Source organism: Saprolegnia diclina (genome assembly GCF_000281045.1).
Source record: "Saprolegnia diclina VS20 unplaced genomic scaffold supercont1.103, whole genome shotgun sequence".
NCBI lineage: Eukaryota > Oomycota > Saprolegniomycetes > Saprolegniales > Saprolegniaceae > Saprolegnia > Saprolegnia diclina.
This window is the reverse complement of record NW_008246170.1, coordinates 115,261-134,319: the sequence shown is the minus strand read 5'-3', so window position 1 is coordinate 134,319 and position 19,059 is coordinate 115,261. Positions and strand designations below refer to the sequence as shown.

General features: G+C 60.7%; 7 protein-coding genes across 9 annotated transcripts in view; 4 read left to right on the top strand and 3 right to left on the bottom strand.

Moving 5' to 3' along the window:
• Positions 1-216: 216 nt before the first annotated feature.
• On the top strand, positions 217-1,148 carry SDRG_15841 (hypothetical protein). The gene is made up of 2 exons (XM_008622027.1): positions 217-363; positions 407-1,148. The coding sequence occupies exons 1-2, from the start codon at positions 222-224 to the stop codon at positions 1,078-1,080; spliced, it is 816 nt and encodes a 271-aa protein (XP_008620249.1). The 5' UTR covers positions 217-221; the 3' UTR covers positions 1,081-1,148.
• On the bottom strand, positions 742-6,896 carry SDRG_15840. Of its 2 annotated transcripts, none has more exons than XM_008622026.1 (2): positions 6,402-6,875; positions 742-1,891 (listed from the first exon to the last, which is right to left on the bottom strand). In XM_008622026.1, exons 1-2 carry the CDS (start codon positions 6,873-6,875, stop codon positions 1,094-1,096), a joined length of 1,272 nt encoding a protein of 423 aa, XP_008620248.1. In that variant the 3' UTR covers positions 742-1,093. The 2 variants fall into 2 exon arrangements, with proteins under 2 accessions (XP_008620248.1, XP_008620247.1); XM_008622025.1 differs by lacking the exon at positions 742-1,891 and adding an exon at positions 5,479-6,352 and having other exon boundaries at positions 6,402-6,896.
• A 1,287-nt stretch (positions 6,897-8,183) lies between these two features.
• On the top strand, positions 8,184-10,779 carry SDRG_15839. Of its 2 annotated transcripts, XM_008622024.1 has the most exons (4): positions 8,184-8,802; positions 8,847-9,473; positions 9,514-10,633; positions 10,687-10,779. In XM_008622024.1, exons 1-4 carry the CDS (start codon positions 8,218-8,220, stop codon positions 10,689-10,691), a joined length of 2,337 nt encoding a protein of 778 aa, XP_008620246.1. In that variant the 5' UTR covers positions 8,184-8,217; the 3' UTR covers positions 10,692-10,779. The 2 variants fall into 2 exon arrangements, with proteins under 2 accessions (XP_008620246.1, XP_008620245.1); XM_008622023.1 differs by having other exon boundaries at positions 9,514-10,779.
• Positions 10,780-10,823: 44 nt separating this feature from the next.
• Positions 10,824-13,305, top strand: SDRG_15838 (hypothetical protein; the record flags this gene model as incomplete). The annotated part of the gene is made up of 3 exons (XM_008622022.1): positions 10,824-11,257; positions 11,302-11,816; positions 11,858-13,305. 3 exons carry the CDS (start codon positions 10,824-10,826, stop codon positions 13,303-13,305), a joined length of 2,397 nt encoding a protein of 798 aa, XP_008620244.1.
• SDRG_15837 (hypothetical protein) lies at positions 13,171-14,649 on the bottom strand. Its single transcript, XM_008622021.1, has 2 exons — positions 14,287-14,649; positions 13,171-14,235 (listed from the first exon to the last, which is right to left on the bottom strand). Exons 1-2 carry the CDS (start codon positions 14,609-14,611, stop codon positions 13,319-13,321), a joined length of 1,242 nt encoding a protein of 413 aa, XP_008620243.1. The 5' UTR covers positions 14,612-14,649; the 3' UTR covers positions 13,171-13,318.
• Positions 14,650-16,226: 1,577 nt separating this feature from the next.
• Positions 16,227-18,755, top strand: SDRG_15836 (hypothetical protein; the record flags this gene model as incomplete). The annotated part of the gene is made up of 2 exons (XM_008622020.1): positions 16,227-18,238; positions 18,284-18,755. The coding sequence occupies 2 exons, from the start codon at positions 16,227-16,229 to the stop codon at positions 18,753-18,755; spliced, it is 2,484 nt and encodes an 827-aa protein (XP_008620242.1).
• Positions 18,756-18,801: 46 nt separating this feature from the next.
• SDRG_15835 (hypothetical protein) overlaps positions 18,802-19,059 on the bottom strand; it is a gene marked incomplete at its 3' end in the record, with an annotated part of 2,289 nt that continues 2,031 nt past the window's right edge. Inside the window, exon 10 of the mRNA XM_008622019.1 lies at positions 18,802-18,987. Within this exon, the coding sequence (XP_008620241.1) occupies positions 18,802-18,987 (186 nt within the window). The remainder of the gene's footprint in view (positions 18,988-19,059) is intronic.

Genomic DNA, 19,059 nt, shown 5'->3' with positions numbered 1-19,059 from the left:
AACTATTTCCTGGCACCCTCGCCACTATTGTTTCAAGAGCAGGAATGCAGACGCATATCGCCTCTCCAGTAGGTACACAGGAGTGCTAGACCCTGTCGATTCTTGAATGGCCCGCACGCCTGCTCACAATCCCAGCGGGCGTGCTCCAAGCACATCCAAGTGGCGTGTTTCTATCCAAGATGTCGACAAAAAGGGGTGCTGCACTTGACCTTGGACCAGCGATGAAGGTCGTACAAGCGCTGCTGCTCAAGCATGGGATAGCCGAGCGCCTGCAGTCCGTGGTGGCCACCGCCAAGCCGTTCCGCGTCTTGGGCCTCGACATCAACACCAACACGACCGGCTACGTCGTCCTCAACGAGCGCGGTACGATCGCCCATGCAGCCATCGCTTGCCTCATGTGGCGCAGGTCGCCTCACCGACGCCGGGCATGTGTCTACCAAGCACCTCTCGAGCGAGAGCCAGATCCTGGACATTGGCGTCGACATTGCTTCGACGCTGCAGCGGCTGCATAGCGCTTCGGGAACGCTGCCGTGGGTCGTTGGCATTGAAGACTTTCTAAAGACGTACGCGGGCGGTCGGTTCCACACCAAAGGGCTCTTCCAGCTCGCACAGCTCAACGGCCTCGTGTCGTACTCGTGCTATACGACCTTCAAGTCGCGGCCGCAGCACGTGCACCCGACGACAGCGCGCGCCCTCTTCCGCCTCGCCAAGCCCAAGGACGCAGCGACCAAGCCAAAGAAGTACGCGATCAAGCACATCGTGTTAGCCTTTGCACTGGCGATGGAGCCGACGCTCATCGAACCCGAGGCCCCCTCTTCCTTCAAGTACGACGTCGCGGATGCCTATGTGATTGCGCTCTTCACCTACTGGCGCCATATCGCCGACCTCGCACTCGCAGCTGACGCGCCGTGGACCGAGTCGGTGACGGCGGCGACGACGCTCGCGTTGGCCAAGCCACTGGCGCGCAAGGCCGCCGCGACGCCCGAGCTTGATCTGCAGGCGCACGTCGCGTCGCTGCTGCGGGCGCACGTCGAGCAACACATCAAAGATACACTGCCGCCTCGTGCGTTAGAACCCTAGACCTAATATAGCCTTACGCGGCGTCCGAGAGGAGGTACGCGACGCGGCTCTTTTGCTTTTGGACAGCCACGTCGACGGCCTTTTCGAATGCAACCTCGACGGCCCGGAACGAGTCTTCGATGAACGTCGTGACAAAGGTGGTTGTCCGGTGCTCGAGCGAGATGTTGGGCATGATGTACTGGAAGATGTCGTTGAGGTGGAGGAGCTTGCCCGCGCGCGTCGGCGAGTGGCGCTGAATAAATAGCTTGTAGAGGGACTGGGTCGGGTTCTTGGCGTCGGCCTCGATGACCATCCAGCCGCTCTGGTGGACGCGCATGACGTTCTCATCCAGCGGGAGAAGCTCGTCTTCAAGGACCGACTTCCACACAATGACGACGCGACTCGGCTCAATGTAGCGCCGGTAGAGGTACCGCGCGGCGACCGTCCCCGATACGTCGGCGAGGACGTGCTTGGGGACGTACTCGACGTAGACCGTGTTGGCGTCGAGGACTTGGAGCGTCTTGTAGTTCTTGCACCACTTCTCCGTGATGCCCTTGCCGAGCGAGACGTTCCACGCGGCCTCGGCCAAGATGTGGTGGGGCACCGACTTGCGCGCAAAGCGGACGCTTTCGCCGAGGAGGTTTTTGTTCTCCATGGACGAGCAGACGTTGAGTCGGTGGACATCGCCCGCGTGCATCTCGAGGAGCCCGCACTGGAGGTAGACGCCCGTGAGGAGCCTGAACTGCCGGTCGATGAGTGCGTTCATGCCGTGTAGTCGCTTCGCCGGGTCGGCCACGAGCAGCAGCGTCTTCCACTCGTCGTTGTCAAACACCTACATGCATGGCGCGTGAGTGCAGCAGGTAGGAGGCGGCGGCGTACGGCGAGGCGCGGGCGCTTGGCGAGGAGGTCCTGGACCTCGGCGATAAAGTCGTGGTCGTCGGCGACCATGGCGTCAGCGCTGCGCTTGCCGCAGAGGACGGACGCCCAGTTGAGCGCGAACGAGGTGTCGACGGCCTTCATGTCGGAGAGCAGCTGCAGGTGGGCTTCGAGCGCGGCCTCTTCCTGCGCGCTGTTGCTGTTGTTGTCCTTTCCCGGCTCCATCGTGGAATTGACTCAGCAATTTGTTGCCTGCCGAGGCTGCGGCCAATCAAATCGCTTCATTTCGAATGATGCCAAATGGCACGGCCGCCGATTTGTCATCAAAACTGGCCCGCGGCCCGCAACACGGCGCGTGCAACGTCGGTACTTCTCTCGTATTTGGCTAACCAATAGGACCATTCTGTGCACAAGACGAGCAGCTACTCTTCATGCTGCTATGGGCACGGCGTCGGCTCTTGACGATCAACTGGGGGCAGAAAAGGCGTCGACAAAGAGTTCTTGTTTGAGCAATCATATCACCACGAACGGCGCCCGATCTTCCTCGTGGCTTGGGCGGCACCACGGCAGTGGCTCCGCAAAGCTCCTCGTCGTCGATGGCCTCTTCATGCATCTAATCCCTTCTTGCCAAATGGAAGGTCATGCATGCATTTGATCCATTGAGCGACGACAGGCAGTTGCGTGCTGTGTTTGATAGCCCAACGCTGCGACGAGGCGTTGAGAAGAACGAGGAAGGCGAGATGATTCTGGTGCAATGGTGACGACGTCGCTGCTCGCATCCAAACCAGGCAGCGTCTCTCGTGTCTTGTTTCCTGGTTCGTCAGTAAGGGATATTGGCCCTTGCCAGCACGTGGCTCGGCTGAGCGGCTGGAGCCGTAATGATCAGCTCCGTTTTTCGAGCCGGGCGAAGTGGAGCCGGCTATGTTGCTCGAATTGCGGCTCCGTATCAGTCAGTACGAAACGCCGAGTTGCCCACCAGGAGGATTCGTTCGGCAACGTCGCTATCGTTGCCAAGAGTTCTCGTTAGACGCAATTGAAACCTTGAGCGGCAACAACCCTGAACTTAAAATTGGAAGGCAATTCGAGATGATGACTACCTTGCTAACCGATAACTGGGTGATGGGCAGTTCATTTCGTATTCCGCTAATCGAACTAGAGTTATGTGCAAATGAATTTCAATCAACGCAGTTACGAGGAGACTCTAGCTCACAACTAGGCCATGGCCGCAAGCATAGTGACGGCGGCCGCCGTAAGAGCGACACCTGTCGCAGTCGCGCTGCTGGGCTTCGTCGGGGCCGGCGTTGTCACAGAGTTGGACAAGTTTTTGGACGTGCCGTTGCCAGGCGCCGCCGTGATGGTCGAGTTGGCCGAGCTCGTTGAGTTTCCCGAGGGAGCAGCTGTGGACGCACCCGGCGCCGTTGGGCTACCGCTGAGGGCCTTGAGCAAGGCGGCGATACCGTCACTCATCGCGACAGTGGTGAACGTCGTGGTCTCGACACCACCGATCAAGCACGGCGGGGCGATCGCGGCGACCGTCTTCTGCAAGGCAGCGTACACATCCTTGCAGCCTTGCGAGCTGGCGAGTTTTTGCACTTGGTCGGCCGTCGGAGCCGTGCCCGTCGCAAGCTGCATGAGGTTGTAGCTCGAAGCCTCCGTGCAGGCCGGGATTTGAGATTGGAGAGGCATAAGCGTGGCCAAGAGGGACGGGATCGCGCAAGGCTCCGAGGCAGCCGAGGCCGATGCAGCGATGGCGAGGATGATGGCCGACGTCTTCATGCTGGTGGAGTTGGTTGTTGTTGACAATGGAAGTTGTAGAATGAGGAAGAGGGTAGTCTGACGAGCCAGATCTGCTGACACGAGCCTTTACCAAGTTGAAGAAAACCTCGCCTCTGCCTCTCGACAGCCTGTTTCACAAGAACGACCCAACAGCAGTCGAACGAGTCTCTACCGAAATGCGAAGCGCATGGGTGAAGCGGGTTTCTTCTTGTCGGTTTCCTTGGAGCTGGTCTAACGGGCTTTGAGGTCTCAGCACAAGTGCAGCTGCAATGCCAAAAAAGTGTCGAAATGGCGTTCCAGACTAACAAGTGTGTGATTCGCAGGCTAGACTACAGTTTCTCCATTTCCCACCGAGAAGTACGCCAGAGACCTGAACGTGCAATGTCCGTCCGAGAGCCAAGGCCCTGTTCCCAGGACCGAATCATCGATTCCGCATCCGGGTTGCATCTTGTCAGGGAGTATCTTTACCCATATGTTTTTGGCTTGAAGCCCTTCGTGGCGCTGAGGCTTGACTAGGAATCTGTCGAGCATTTCCAGACCACAGGAGAATCCCACAATTTATATGTCCAAGTGCAGTGAATAAGCTTGATACCTGTGGCTGTACTACTGTAATGTTCGGCGTCATCGCCATCCCTTCTTCTGTGGATCTAGTGCGTCCTTCCATCGGAAGCTGCGTCCTCGGAGACCGCACAAGCAATAGACCAAGATATCCTGAGCGACACTTGAGGATGTGAATGTTATATGGAGTTCCGACCCATGTTCCAACACGCCCACCAATGCAGCCGAGAACCTCGTTGGAGGGAGAGTATTGGACTGTGAGCAAGACACATTGCTGTCGAATAACTAAAGAGCGCATGTTGTCAGGTGACGACCAGAGGACGAACGCAGTTCGAAGACGACCTGTCTGAAACGCTCGAGGACGGTGTGCACCAAGCATCCTTCTGCTCGAATCACTTTCACACTTACTGCGATCCACACTACCTATCCACAACATGAAGGCATCCGCTCTCCTCCTCGCATTCGCTGCCTCGGCCTCGGCCTCGGCGGCCTCGTCGCCCTGCGCTCTCCCAACGCTTTTTGGCACCTTGGCCCCCCTCGCCGCCCAAATTCCTGCCTGCAAGGACGCCTCGGGCTACGACGTCATGCTGCTGGCGACTGGGACGCCACCGACCACTGCGCAGATCCAAAAGCTGGAGACCACCCAGACGTGCAAGGACCTTTACTCGTCCATGCAGAAGACCGTCACCGCGATTTCCCCGGCCTGCACCGTCGGCGGCATTGAAAGCTCTACGTTCACGAGCGTGCCGGTAGCCGAGGGCATTCCCGCCTTCATCAAGGCGCTGGCCGGTAGCCCTCTCGTGCCGGGTGCTGCTACGGGCAATTCGACGAGCGGTGGCAACGCGACCATCACGACGGCGCCCGGCAACGGCACGTCGAAGAACACGTCGGACTCGGTGATGACGCCGGCTCCCTCTAAGCCCAGCAGCGCCACTGTCTCAGGTGTCGCCCTGACGGCGGCCGCTATGACAATGTTTGCGGTCATTGCCTAGTTGACAGCTGGGTCTGTCACAGCGTTTTTAATCTCTAAATGGATTTTGTATACCAGGTGGGAACTTCTAGCAGCCGTCAACAGTGGACGCATATTTTACGAAAAGGCAAACTAATACGGATGAGTTCTAGGGTTGGGGTAGAACCAAAGAGAGGCCCTAACCCCTGGTGCATCACGCTCCTGAAGCGACGAGGTCCACTACGGACACCGTGTCAATGTCCACAACTTCAAAATTGCAGGCCATACATTAAACTACTTTACAAAACAGGGGACAGGACGTTTTCACAGCGACATTTCGGCCTGCGTGAGCATAAAGTCGTGGCGGTGGTGGTATGTGAGCTTGCGCACGGCCACGTCGATCGCCTTCTCAAAGGCGACCTCGACGCCGCGGAACGACTGCACGATAAAGTCCGTGACGTAAGTCGTCGTGCGCTTCTCGAGCGAGATGTTGGGCATGATGAACTGGAAGACGTCCGTGAGGTGGATGAGCTTGCCCGCGCGCGTCGGCGAGTGGCGCTGCACAAAGAGCTTGTAGAGGGACTGGGTCGGGTTCTTGACGTCGCCCTCGATGACCATCCAGCCGCTCTGGTGGACGCGCATGACGCTCTCGTCGAGGGGGTAGCACTCGTCTTCCAAAATGGACTTCCACACAATGACGACCCGGTTGTCCTCGTAGTAGCGCCGGTAGAGGTACCGCGCGCAGAGCACGCCGGACGCGTCCGCGACGCCGTTGCGGGGCACATACTCGACGTAGACCGTGTTGGCGTCAATGGTCTCCAAGATCTTGTAGTTGTCGCCCCACTTCTCCGTGATCTCGCGCCCCAGCGACACGTTCCACGCCGCCTCGGCGAGGACCGGGTACGGGACGTTCATGCGCACAAAGCGGACGCTCTCGCTGATGAGCATCTTGGTGATGTCCGAGCACACGTTGACCTTGTGGACGTCGTCGTCGTGCGGCTCGAGGAGGCCGCACTGGAGGAAGACGCCGGTGAGCATCTGGCGCTGGCGGTGCAGGAGTGCGTTCATGCCATGGATGCGCTTGGACGGGTCGGCCACGAGCCGGAGGGCCTTCCACTCGTCGTTCTCAAACACCTACAATGGGTTGCATGAGCATCAGGTTGAGCATATGGCAGGCGCGTACGGCGAGGCGCGGGCGCTTGGCGAGGAGCGTCTGGAGCGTCTCGATGAACTCGCTCTGCTCGGCGACCTTTTGCCGCAGCTTTTCGTTCTCGGCGGCCGACTCTTGGCGGTGCGACGCGAGGTCCCGCGCAATGTTCTCCCAGTTGGAGGCAAACGTAGCGTCAATGGCCTTCATGTTGGAGAGGAACTGGAGCTGGTCCTCGAGCTCCTGGACCTGCTGCTTGAGGTCCGCGTGCTCGTTCTGGCGCTTGCGGATGTGCTTCTTGTAGGCCTCGCGCTTGGCGTTCTTCCGCGCCGTCTCCTTGTCGGGCTCGGTCTCGTCGATCTTGCGCTTGGTCGCGGGCGGGAGGTCGAGGACGTCCTTGGCGTCGAGGAAGACGCGGTCGAGGTCGTCGTCCTTGATGAGCCCGAGCGCGAGGCTGTCGTCCATGCAGCCGTCTTCGAAGAGGAACGCGTCCATGTTGCCGAGGGACATGGTCGGTCAGCCCGGCAAGCGCCAAATGACCGATTCACTGGTAGGAGCTATTTTAAACCAATTTATTTTGATTCTTTTTTCTATCACTTGTATTTGGTATGGAGATGGAATCAAATACGGTTACCTCGTATTAAAATGACGCTGGCGACAACATTGACAGGATTTTTGTATGTGGTAGCCAAATGGTAGTATAAACGCGGCTGAGAAAGGCAGCTTGAACTCCGACCAAGTACCGCCGATCCTCTCCGACTGAACCCTTGAGAGGTGCCTCGCAGCATCTTTTTACCTTCTTACAGTGTGTGTGTGAAGAGCCCTGCAGCAACTAACTAACTAAACGTGCAAGGGAGTTGCCGCGGCGAGCATACCGGAACCTCTGGCATCTTTTCGGTTCAGTCGTTGCAGTGATGGGAAAGCCAGGACCACTGGCCACTCGAGGGCACAGATGCAGAGAACCTCAACGAACGTCGCTGCAGTCATTTCCTCACTGTTCTGTTCAAGCCTGGCCTGCACCGATAGCGTAGCTGTGCTAAAGACTTGCAGTGGCGCTGGCGCGTTGCCTGTTGAGGCTCAGAGAGCGCCAAGAGCTGCTTGGTAGCAGTAGACGAGCTCGTCACCAACCATCTCCAATATGGCCTATGCAAGCCTTTATGCATCCTAGCTACGAGAGACGAGCATCAGCATCAACCGAATCGCGCTTCCGCGTGAAAAAAGGAGTGAATTCGCTCGTCCAACCACCTCGCATGCGGGATGACTCCACGCGGATCACACTGTCATGCGACGCTACGGCAGTCGCGCCATGCGGTGGACAGAAGGACTTGGACGTTGCTGAACGGACGGCTCTAAGCGCACGCGCCGACGTCGACAAGTAGCTACTAGTACTTTCGAACGCGTGTCTTCCGTCCATTGCTCTGTACCTGAAGCTGACACACCGAGTGCACGCCTTCGAGAGCACTGCAAGCAGCAGCTATGCGAGCCATGGGACACTGCGAGAAAGATGGCACAAGCTGCTGCTGCCACCGACAACTCTTCTCGACACTCTTTTCCGTGCTGGCGACGTTATCAGCCGCGTTCGTACCGTGTACGAGCTGCCCATGCATGAACTAAGAACTGGAAGACGCCCCAATAAGCTACCTTCGAGCCCAGTGCACCGCAAGGAGTAGGAGACGCGAGCGATGCAGCATCGAAGCCAGAGCCAGCGACCGCGACAGGCCGGCAGATGCTGCGGCGGAAGCGATACTCACGGCCGCGGGGATTATCCGGATGGATCCGGATTCTGTTGTAATTACCGTTGGCGAGATCCCGATTCGGTGCCAATCGCCGTTTAGCAGCAAGCAGGATCAGCATGGCCGAGCTCAACACGAGCGCGCCGGCGCCCGACATCCACCCGTCGGCGACGCTGCAGACGTCCATGAGCCTCTACTTTGTCATCGCCGCCATTGCCTGGATGGTCTTCCTCAACCTCCAGCGCCGGCTGCAGCACGTGTACGCCTGCCGCAACCAGAGCCTCGAGACGGCGTCGCCCGTGCCCGACTCGATGACGCTCTTTGGCTGGATCCTACCCGCGTGGCGCACGGGCGACGACGACATTATGGAGTTTTGCGGCCTCGACACGCTCATCTTTCTGCGCGTGCTGGCCATGGGCCGGAAGCTCGCAGCCTTTGGCATCTTTCTCAGCGCGATGCTCTTCCCCGTCTACGCCACGGGGACGAACCCCGCCGAGTTCCCGCGTGGCAACCGCACCGATATTGACGTGCTCGAGCGCATCACCATGTCCAACTTGGACAAGGGCGAGGCGCGGCTCTGGGCGAGCATCGTGGCCATGTACGCCATGTCGTTCTACGCGCTCTACCTCTTCTCGGCCGAGTACCGATACTATATCATGCGTCGCCACGAGTACCTCAGCCGCGACGACCCGCAGCAGTACACGGTACATCCCTCCATCTTCTTTCTCGACACTGAGCCATGATGTAGGTGGTCATCCACGACCTGCCGCCGAGCCTGCGCACCAACGAGACGCTCAAATACTACATGGACTACCTCTTCCCGGACGATGTGCTCGCGGTCTCGGTCGCGGTCGAGTGCGGCGACCTCGAGAGCCTCGTCGCGAAGCGCGTCAAGGCGCGGAACGACCTCGAGCACTACATGGCGCTCTCCGCCAAGACGGGTGAGCGGCCAACGTACCGTGTGAAGGACCTCTCGATCAAGAAGGCGCCGATGCAGTCGGTCGACGCGATCGACTACTTTACGGAGCAGCTCGCGACGCTCAACATGGCGGTCAAGGAAGAGTACACGAAGATTCTGGATGCGCAGCACGAGGTGCGCGACAAGCTCCTCGTCGAGGGCTACGAGAAGGCGGCGTTCGCCGTCGCCCAGGACGCGCCGGCCAAGAACGCCAAGGCCGTTGAAAAGTCGATCATGCGTCGGTCTGCGTTTGTGACCTTTCGGTCGCTCCAAACCGCGCAGACGTGCCAGCAGATGCTGCAGACGGAGAAGATCTTTGAGATGGAAGTCGCGGCCGCGCCGTTCCCGGACGACATTTGCTGGGAGAACATTGGTCGCACGCGCCAGGAGAAGGACTCGTGGCGCTTCATTTCGACGGTATTTGTCCTATTTTTCACGCAATTTCAATGCTGTTTAGGTGATTTCGACGGCCATTATCTTGTTTTGGACGATCCCGACCACGATTGTCGTGGCGTTCTCGACGATCGAGACGCTCGAGGAGAAGTACCCGTCGATCAAGGACCTCCTCACCAAGCACCCGTGGCTCACAGAGTTTTTCAAGCAGCTCTCGCCCATCGGTCTTGCCGTCATGGGCGCGCTCGCACCCATCATCATGACGATCATGTCCAAGCGCGAAGGCCATCCGTCCGGCGCGCTCGTCCGCGCCTCGACATTCGCCAAGCTCGTGTACTTTCAGATGTTCCAGACGTTCTTTGTGTCGGTGATTGCGGGCTCGCTCGTCTCGAGCGTCACGCTTGTGCTCAAGGACCCAAGCCTCCTCGTGTCGCTCCTCGGCTCGACGATTCCGGCGCAGTCGACGCTCTTCATGTCGTACCTCATCGTCAAGACGGGCCTCGACCTGAGCTTGGAGCTGCTCCGCGTCATGCCGTGGATCCTCGGCTTTGTCTACAACACGTTTGCGCCCAAACTCACGGCCCGCGAGCGCGCAAGTCCGTTCTTCGGGCTCGTGCCCGTCACGATCGCCGGCGACTTTGACGGCGGCGGCGCGGTTGCCGACTACCTCCTCGGCATCCTCCTGACGGTGACCTTTAGCGCCATCGCGCCGCTTCTCTCGTACTTTGCCCTGCTCTACTTTGGCCTCGCGGAGCTCGTGTACCGCCGGCAGGTGCTGTACGTCTACTCGCCGTCGCCGCACTCGAATGGCGCGTACTGGCCGCAGCTGCACACGTTCCTCGTGGGCGCCGTCGTCCTCGCGCAAATCACGTTCCTCGGGCTCATGACGCTCAAGGTCAGCCCCGGCCCGATCGTCGCCGCGACCGTCCTTCCGTTCACGTCGGTGCTGTATCATATCTACGTGCAGCAGCTGTACCCGCGCCCGGCGCTCAACCTGCCACTGCTGTCGTGCGCCCGCCTCGACAAGGCCCGCGCCAACCGCCCGCAGGTGGACATGTCTGGAGCGTTCATCCAGCCGGCCCTCGACGAGTCGGAGCCGATCAAGCCCGACTACATGGAGCTCCAGACGCGCGACGACGCCGACGTGGTCGAGGTGGGCGTGGCCAAGTCCAAGGTGCACCAAGGTGAGCCATCTGACGCTGAAGCCAAGAAGTTTGGGTTCCACATCTAGCTGTAGCCTGACCAAGCTTGCCACGACTCCCGCGCTCTCGTAGCTAACCCGTGTACATCAAGTGTTTTTTCAAACTGATACATTGAAACTTGTCTTGTGGATATGCGGGCAAGGGGTAGGGGATACGGTTTCGGAAAGGCCGCATGTCGTCGGGCAGCGGTGACGAGGCGACGTCGCCGAGCCGCGCGATTGTCACGAGCATGAAGATCTACCTGCCGATTCTTGTCGTCAGCGTCGGCGCCTTGGAGCTGCTCCGGCGCCGGCACCCAGTCGCATTTGCCTGCCGCCGGCGCGCCGGCCATTTGGCAACGTCGCTGGCGAGCGAGTCGTTTGGGTTTCTCGAGTGGGTCGTGCCGGTGGCCAAGGTCTCGGACGACGCGATCGTCGAGCTCTGCGGCCTTGACGCGCTCGTGCTGCTGCGCTTTCTGCGGCTCGGGCGCAAGCTCGCGACGTGCGGGATCCTCCTCTCAATCGTGCTGCTTCCCGTCTACGCCACCGCCGACTGGACATCGTCGACTCTGGACCTCCTCGACCGCGAAGGCATCACGGGTCTGAGACCCGGCGACCCGCGTCTCTGGTACTAGCTCCGTTCTTCTTGGCTTGTACCGATCGATGGCGTAGGGCGTCGCTCCTGAGCATGTACGTGCTCTCTCTCTACACGATGCACTTGCTCTTGGCCGAGTACAAGGCGTTTGTCCGCCGGCGCCACGCCTTCTTGAGCAAGCTGGATGTGCAGCAGTACTCGGTGGTCATCAACGACCTGCCGCGGACGCTCCGGACGCGCGAGGCGTTGACCAAGTACCTCAAGTATCTCTTCCCGACGTCGCTGCAAGCCGTCGTGCTCTCCGTCGAGTGCGGCCACCTCGAAGGCCTCGTGGCGTCCCGCGACCACTTTCGCATGAAGCTCGAGCACGCCCTCGCAGAGAGCGCGCGGAGCGGCGACCGGCCACTGCACATTGTCAAGACGCGGGGCACGGCCGTCGACGCGATCGAGTACTTTGAGCGCAAACTCAAGAGCCGCAACGACGTGATTCCGATTGAGATTGAGACGATCGAGGACAAGCAGCGCGTTTTGCACGCGGCCATGACGGACGAGACGCTCAATGACGCGGCGTGCGTCTCGGACCACCACTACGGTACGCCTCCACCAAGCGCTTTGTCATTTGACTGTCAGTAGACGAGGAAGACGAGCGTCATGACAATGATCTGCGGGAGAGCTTGATCGAGTACCACGCCGAGTGGACGCAGCCGTCGCAGTCGAGTAAGCAGACGCGGTCGCTGCTCAAGATCATGCGGCACTCGGCCTTCGTGACGTTCTCGTCGCTGCAGAGCGCGCACATTGCGCAGCAGCTGCTCCAGACCGAGACGCCGACGACAATGCTCGTTGAAGCCGCGCCGGCGCCCGCCGACGTGGTCTGGGAGAACATTGGCGTCTCGCGCAAGGTGCGCAGTACGTGGCAGTACGTGTCCGTGCTCCTGACGACGGCGATCGTGGTGTTCTGGACGATTCCAACGGCGGTCGTCGCGTCCTTTGCCAAGGTTGAGAACCTCCGGCAGGTCTGGCCGTCGCTCGACGACGCGTTCGCCGAGCACGGCTGGATCCTCAGTGTCTTCCAGCAGCTCGCGCCGCTCGGGCTCGTGGCCATGACGGCGATTGCGCCGGTCGTCTTCTCGCTTCTCTCGCGCCGCGAAGGCCATGCGTCCACGGCGTCGGTCGACGCGTCCATCTTTGTCAAGCTCGGGTACTTTCAGTTCATCCAGATCTTCTTCGTCTCGGTCTTCTTTGGCTCGTTCCTGACGATCGTCGACAACATCCGCGCGATCCTCGACAGTCCATCGAGCATCATCAACCTCCTCGGACGCAGCATTCCCGCCCAAGCCTCGTCGTTCATGAGCTTCCTCATCATCAAGACCGGCCTCAGCCTCTCGCTCGAGCTCCTCCGCGTCGTCCCGTACCTTCTCTCGCGCGTCTACCTGGTCTGCGCGCCGCAGCTCACGAAGCGCGAGCGGTCCATGCCATGGTACGGCCTTCGCCCGCTCAATGAGCCCGGCGAGCTGCAGTACTCGATGCTCTTGCCCGACTACTACCAAGCTGTGCTGCTCACGTTGACCTTCTCGCCCATGTCGCCGCTCATGGCCTACTTTGGCGCGCTCTTCTTTGCGCTCAGCGACGTCGTCTACCGGCGCCAACTGCTCTTCGTGTACGACCCCAACGTGCACACGACGGGCGCGTACTGGCCGCATTTGTACAGCTTTGTCATCACCGCGCTCGTCGTAGCGCAATGCACGCTCCTCGGCGTGCTCTCGCTCAAGCAGGCGCCGGGGCCGGCCACCGCGGCGCTCGTGCTGCCCGTGCTCACACTGCTCTTCCATTTCCACGTCGCCGCCTTGTACCCGCGCACGGCAGCGAACCTCCCGCTTCTCGAGTGCTGCCGCCTCGATGTGCTGCGATCGCCGGGCGCGACGTTTCCACCGACGACGTATGTGCAGCCGGCGCTACTGGCGCGGGCGCCGCTGCGGGCCGACTACGCCGAGCTCGGATCCCAAGCGGAGGGACACGCGTCCGACAGCAGCAGCCTCGTCGGCCTCTACGCCGAGTTTAACCGCGACGAGGACAACATGTAGGTGGTGGATTAGGTTACGGGAGCTGAAATAAATACTGCGCGAGAAGCGCTTCGGCCTCGTCGGCTATTGCTTCGCACGCAGCGAGGTCAAAGGCGGCGGCGTGGGACGACAGGGTGGTGGTGGCGTCGCTGCCAGTCGCCTTCTTCTTCTCGAGCGCCTCCTCGAACCCCTCGAGGGTCGTGAGCGCGTTGAGATGGCTGTCCTTGGAGAAGATGAGCAGCTGCTCGGCAATGTCAAAGAGGTAGTTGACTTCGTCGCGCTTCTTGGGCTTGGCTTCCGCCTTGGCCCGGCGTGGCGACTCGGCGTGGTCGTGCTCGTGGTCGCCCTCGAAGAGCCACTTGCTCTGCGAGACACAGCGCTGGCGCTGGAGACCCATGAGCTCCTGCTGGATGTGGCGCGACTGCGCGCTCTGGCTTGGGCCGTCGTGCTTGGTCTGCTCCTTCCGGACGCTCTCGTACTCCATCTCGAGGATGGTTTGGTGCAGCGAGTTGATCTTGCTGTGCGCAGCCTTGAGCTCGATGCGACCGACGCGCTTCTCGTGCTCGAGCTTCTCCTGGAAGCGCTTCTCCTGCGCCGCAAGCTCCGTCTTGACCGCGTCGAGCTCGATCGCCTTGGCCTGCGCCTCTTGCCAGCGCAGCTGCAGCTTCGAGTGCTCGAGAAGGATCTGCATGCGCAGTTTGGCCTCGCATTGGTACTTGGCGTGGAGCTGCTGCGTCTCGGCTTCGAGGCGCGTGACCGCCGCCTCGGACGCCGCCTGCGACGTCTGCAGCGCCGTGATCGTTTCGTCTTTGGCCGTCAGCTGCGTCTGCGCGTCGGCAAGGGCGGCGGTGCACGCCTCGAACTGCTTGAGGAGCCGGTTGTAGGCTTCGTTGGGCGTCACGGTGAGTTCGGGGCAGTCTTCGGGGCTGTTGTCCTGGCACTGGAGGTCATCTAGAAGAAGGCGTAGCCATGAGCGCGCAAGTCGGTGGCGCGTGCTCGTACCATCCGCCGTCGAGGGTCGGCGCTGCTTGGGCGGGAGTGGCGAGAGCGACATGGTCGAGGGCACCAAGATGGGTGATTGGGGGCGAGTAACGCAATGGTCGTCGTGGGGTGGGGCCATGATCAGTGGCTTGGGTCGCAGCACCAGCCGGGCCTTCTGTCTCGATGATACACACCGCCCGACCACGGCAGTAATGCGCAGCGCGTCGTCCTTGTCGCCGAGGTTCGCCGCCGCTTTCGCCGACGGGCTCCGCGGCTTCTTGGCCTCGAGTGTATACAGGCCATGGTGGCCTTTGGTCGTGAGCTTGAGCAGCGTCGTCGTCGCCATGCGGGAGCGGAGGAAGAGATTGAGAATGACACATGGGCTGGCGGCGCGTCGGGCCAGTTCGTGGGTGTGCAAACCGAAGTTCGAAGTATCTTGGTCGGCCGCCTTTTTTGTGGCCGCTTCGCGCCGCAGTCGCCGCAGCAAAAACAAGGCGGCCTTGCTTGGCTACCTCTGCACAGACGCCGACAGCAGTAGCACCCCGGCCTTGCGCCTCGCCACGCTATACGATATGAACTCCCAACGCGACGAGATACGGTGGAAATACAGTGTAAATTTGGTGTGTTTACCGCTCGTCGATGGGGCTGCCACGACCGACGACAACGCTCGCGGGTTGGGAGGATCCGACGTGCAGTGTAATGCGAGGCAGCGTCTATGCCAACAGTCCACGTGGCGAGAAGATGGCGAAAGAAGCGCGAGATCGAGAAGGCGGTGCGTGATGCAGGCGCGCTACAGGTGCCCTTCCATGGATGCCGAGCACGAGCCATTGCCTTGCAGATTCGAGCGTGTATCAAGTGCATCGTACCCAGGTAGCAGACGTTGTATGCGACCAAGGCCCCGAAGAAGCACCGGATCGAAGTTGGCGCCAACTACGCAAGAGCGTCATCCGCCGCAATCGCCAGTCGTCGCTGTATTGGATGGATGGTCATGGCGGGACTTGGACTGCGGCGCTGACGACCGCTTTCATGCAGCGCCAGTTCGAGCCCGTGAATGGGACGAAATTTGTGGCATTTTCCGCGGAAAAACCTCGCGGCTACTAGCGTCAGATGCGAGAACTTCGACGTGAGAACGATTCAAGGGCAAATCCGCGCGCCGGAACGATCGAGACGCCCGTGGTGGCAACCCAAAACCCATTCATTGCTATGCAGGTTGTCGCCAATTTTCTTGGGAATAGCCACACGTTGCAGGTGTTGGTACGCTTGAAGGACAACGCACGAACGAAGAACAGGACACGTGGCAGCGCGGCCGCAGAGAAAGTGAGGCGGTAGCCGATCTGCTGTCGCTTTTGTGCCAAGCGGAACCATTGGCGGTTGATTGTAAAGAAGCGGCGTGGGCATCTCGACTGGGAGCTAAAACCGACGCCGTGCGTCATTACGCCTGCGTTGGTCGCGCAACTCAGAAGCTGCACCAGCTTGCTTGGATGGCGCCCGCTACACAAAGTCGCCTGACACCGCCCCTTGCTTGTCTGTGTGTTGGTGCCATGCTTCGTGCACGCAACACAGGAGGCGCCGTTGACAGCCACCACCATTGCTTGGACTCTCCATCATCAAAACACCTTGATCGAACGGCAATATGGGGCTTGGGTGACATTCACCTCACCCCGAGCCAGGGGTGTGAGAAGGCCGCCAGTTCAATACCACTCGAGCGCCGCTTTTCGGGCGCCCAAGGTCTATTGGGGCGAGACGCAGCGAGCGCCACGTACGCCGACACCATCGCCCCATCCACTTGGGCGGAGATGGTGCTGCACGACTTCAACCTGCTTCGTCCCAGCTTTTGAGGAACCTCTTATATATGATACCGCTCGTAATACAGTTCGGGAGGTTTATCCGGACCTCGTGATGTTGGCTGACGGAGTGTGTGTAACGTCCGGATGCCAAACGTTGCTTGACAGAACACAACCATGGCCAGCCCCCACGCCCACCACGTCGACACGGACCCGGACGCGGCCATCTTGCTCTCGATCGAGATCTACTTGTCGCTCCTCGTGCTTGGCTTCGTGGCCTTTGAGCTGCTGCGGCCGCGCCTGCTCGTCTACTTCAACTGCCGGGCGACGGACCCCAAGGCCTCGTGCCCGCTGGCGGAGACGGTCTATGACTTTGGCGGTTGGATCGCGCCAGTGCTGCGCGCGACAGACGACGAGATCATGGAGTTCTGCGGCCTCGACGCGCTCTGCTACCTTCGCTTCCTGCGCCTTGGCCGCAACATTGCCGGCGCCTCGATCCTGCTCTCGTTCGGGCTCATGCCCATCTATGCCACCGCCGTCCGACCCGACGGCGAGGCGCTCAACGTGACGAGCGCGCAGGACGTGGCCGCGCGCCTGGCCATGGCCAACATGAACGTGAGCTTGGACCCGAACCGCCTCTGGGCGCCGGTCGCTGCCGGCTTCGTCATCACCATCTACACGCTTCGATTGCTCGTGGCCGAGTACAAGGTGTACGTGTCTCGGCGCCACGAATTCCTCGGCCGCGACGGGCTCCAGCAGTACACGGTCATCATGAACGACCTTCCGCCGCAGCTGCGCACGCACGAGGCGCTCACCAAGTACCTCCACAAGCTCTTCCCGACCATGGTGGACTCGGTGCACATGGCGATGGAGTGTCGGGAGCTCGAAGCGCAGGTTGCCAAGCGCGAGCGCGTCCGCGGTGACCTCGAGCGTGCAATGGTGACCGCCGTCCAGACTGGCCATCGACCCACGACGTCCTTCAAGCGGGGCCAAGTCGACGCGATCGACCATTTTTCCCAGCTCCTCGAGAAGCTCAACATTAGTATTCGCACAGAGATTGAGACGCTACGCGGCTACCAGGCCAAGCTGCACGAGGTCATGAACGAGGATAGTCTCGAAGACGCGCTGTGTGTCTCGTCCATGCACGACTCGAACGAGGACGACGACGACAAGGCGCCAGAGTTCGACCCGATCCCGATCACAACCATGCTGTCGTTCATGCGCCCGTCGGCCTTTGTGACGTTCAACACCCTTCAGGCAACGCAGAGCGCGCTGCAAATGCTGCAAACCGACACGCCGTCCGAGATGCTCGTGCGGCCGGCGCCGGACCCGGCCGACATTCTCTGGGACAACCTTGGCCGGACGCTCAACAGCCTTAGCTCGTGGCAGCTCGCATCGACGCTCGCCACCTTGGTGATCATCGTGCTCTGGTCGGTCCCGACGGTCCTTGCGACGACGCTCGGGGCGATGGACCAGTGGCGCGACCAGTATACGTCGGTGGACCAGACGTTGCACGACCACCCGTGGCTGGTCGACTTTTGCAAGCAGATGGCGCCGCTCGGGCTTGTGGCCCTCAGCGGCCTCGCGCCATATGTGTTTGGCGCGCTCTCGCGGCGCGAAGGCTTGGCCTCGCAGACCGAAGTGGACGCGTCGACCTTTTCCAAGCTCGTGACCTTTCAGTTTGTCCAGACGTTTGTCGTCGCGCTCCTCTCGGGCTCGCTCAACTCGCTCTTACCGGTGCTCATCGACTCGCCGTACCTCTTTGTGACGATCTTTAGCGAAGCGCTGTCGCTGCAAGCGTCCTTGTACATTTCGATCATGGCGATCCTCACGGGCCTCGTGCTGCCCTGCAAGCTCTTCCGCGTCGGGTCGTTCCTGCGCGGCTTCCTCTACCACGTCTTTGCGCCGCACGTGACGCCCCGCGAACGCCGGTCGCCCTGGAAGTGGCTGGCGCCCATGTCGGCGATCGAGACGTGCAGCCAAAGCACGATTCTGCCGTCGTACTTTCTGGTCTTGCTGCTCGTGCTCGTGTTTTGCCCCATGACGCCGCTCGTCGGGTACTTTGGCGGGCTCTTGTTCCTCGTCTCGGACGTGGTGTACCGCCGGCTCTTCTTCTTCGTCTACGCACCCGGCCGGTTCACGACCGGCGTCTACTGGCCATCCATGTACACGTGCATCGTCCGCGCCCTGTACTCTCTTCCTCCTTGAGAACTACGATCTGATGGCGGTGGTAGGTACATGGCGCAGCTCATTCTGATCGCGCTCATGTGGGTCAAGGTCTCGGACGCGTGGACCAACCGCGTCGAGGTGCGCAGCGGACCCAAGACGAGCGTGTCGGTCTTCGAGCAGTACGCGTACTGGTTTGCGATGGCGCCGTCGATCGTCGTGACGTTTCTTCCGCTCTTGACGTACGTGGTCGACCACCGGGTTCGGGCCTTGTACCCGCGCGCGTCGACGTTCCTTCCGCTCGTCGACTGCTACCGCATCGACTCGGTGCGCACGAGCAGCCAGTTCGTGCGCGCGCCAGCCGAGCAGCACCGCGACAACAGCATGTACGTCCAGCCCGCACTGCGCTCGGGCAGCGGCCTCAAGACGGAGTTCACGTTTGCCCAGGCCCAGCGCATGTTCAAGCCCGTGAAACCTGCAAGCCAAGCAACGACGGCCGGGGGCGACCACTACGCGTCGATGCAGGAAGACGCGTGCTAACTTTGCTCTTTCTAACGTTATATAGTTCACAACTCGAATAGTGGGTCTACTCTGTTGCACGGATAAGCTTGCGCAGCGCGTAGGCCACGTGCGCCGCCGTCGGTCGATCGTCAGGGTCCATGGCCAGACATGCCTTGGCCAGCGCCAAGATGTCTGACGGGCAGTCGTCGCGGAAGGTCGGCGTGAGCTTCCCGGTTGAGACGAGCAGCGCCATCTGCACCGCCGACATGGGCTGCGAAGAGGATGCGGTGGCGTATGGCACTTGCCACGTGTCGAGCTCCGAGAGGACGACGCCGAACGAGTA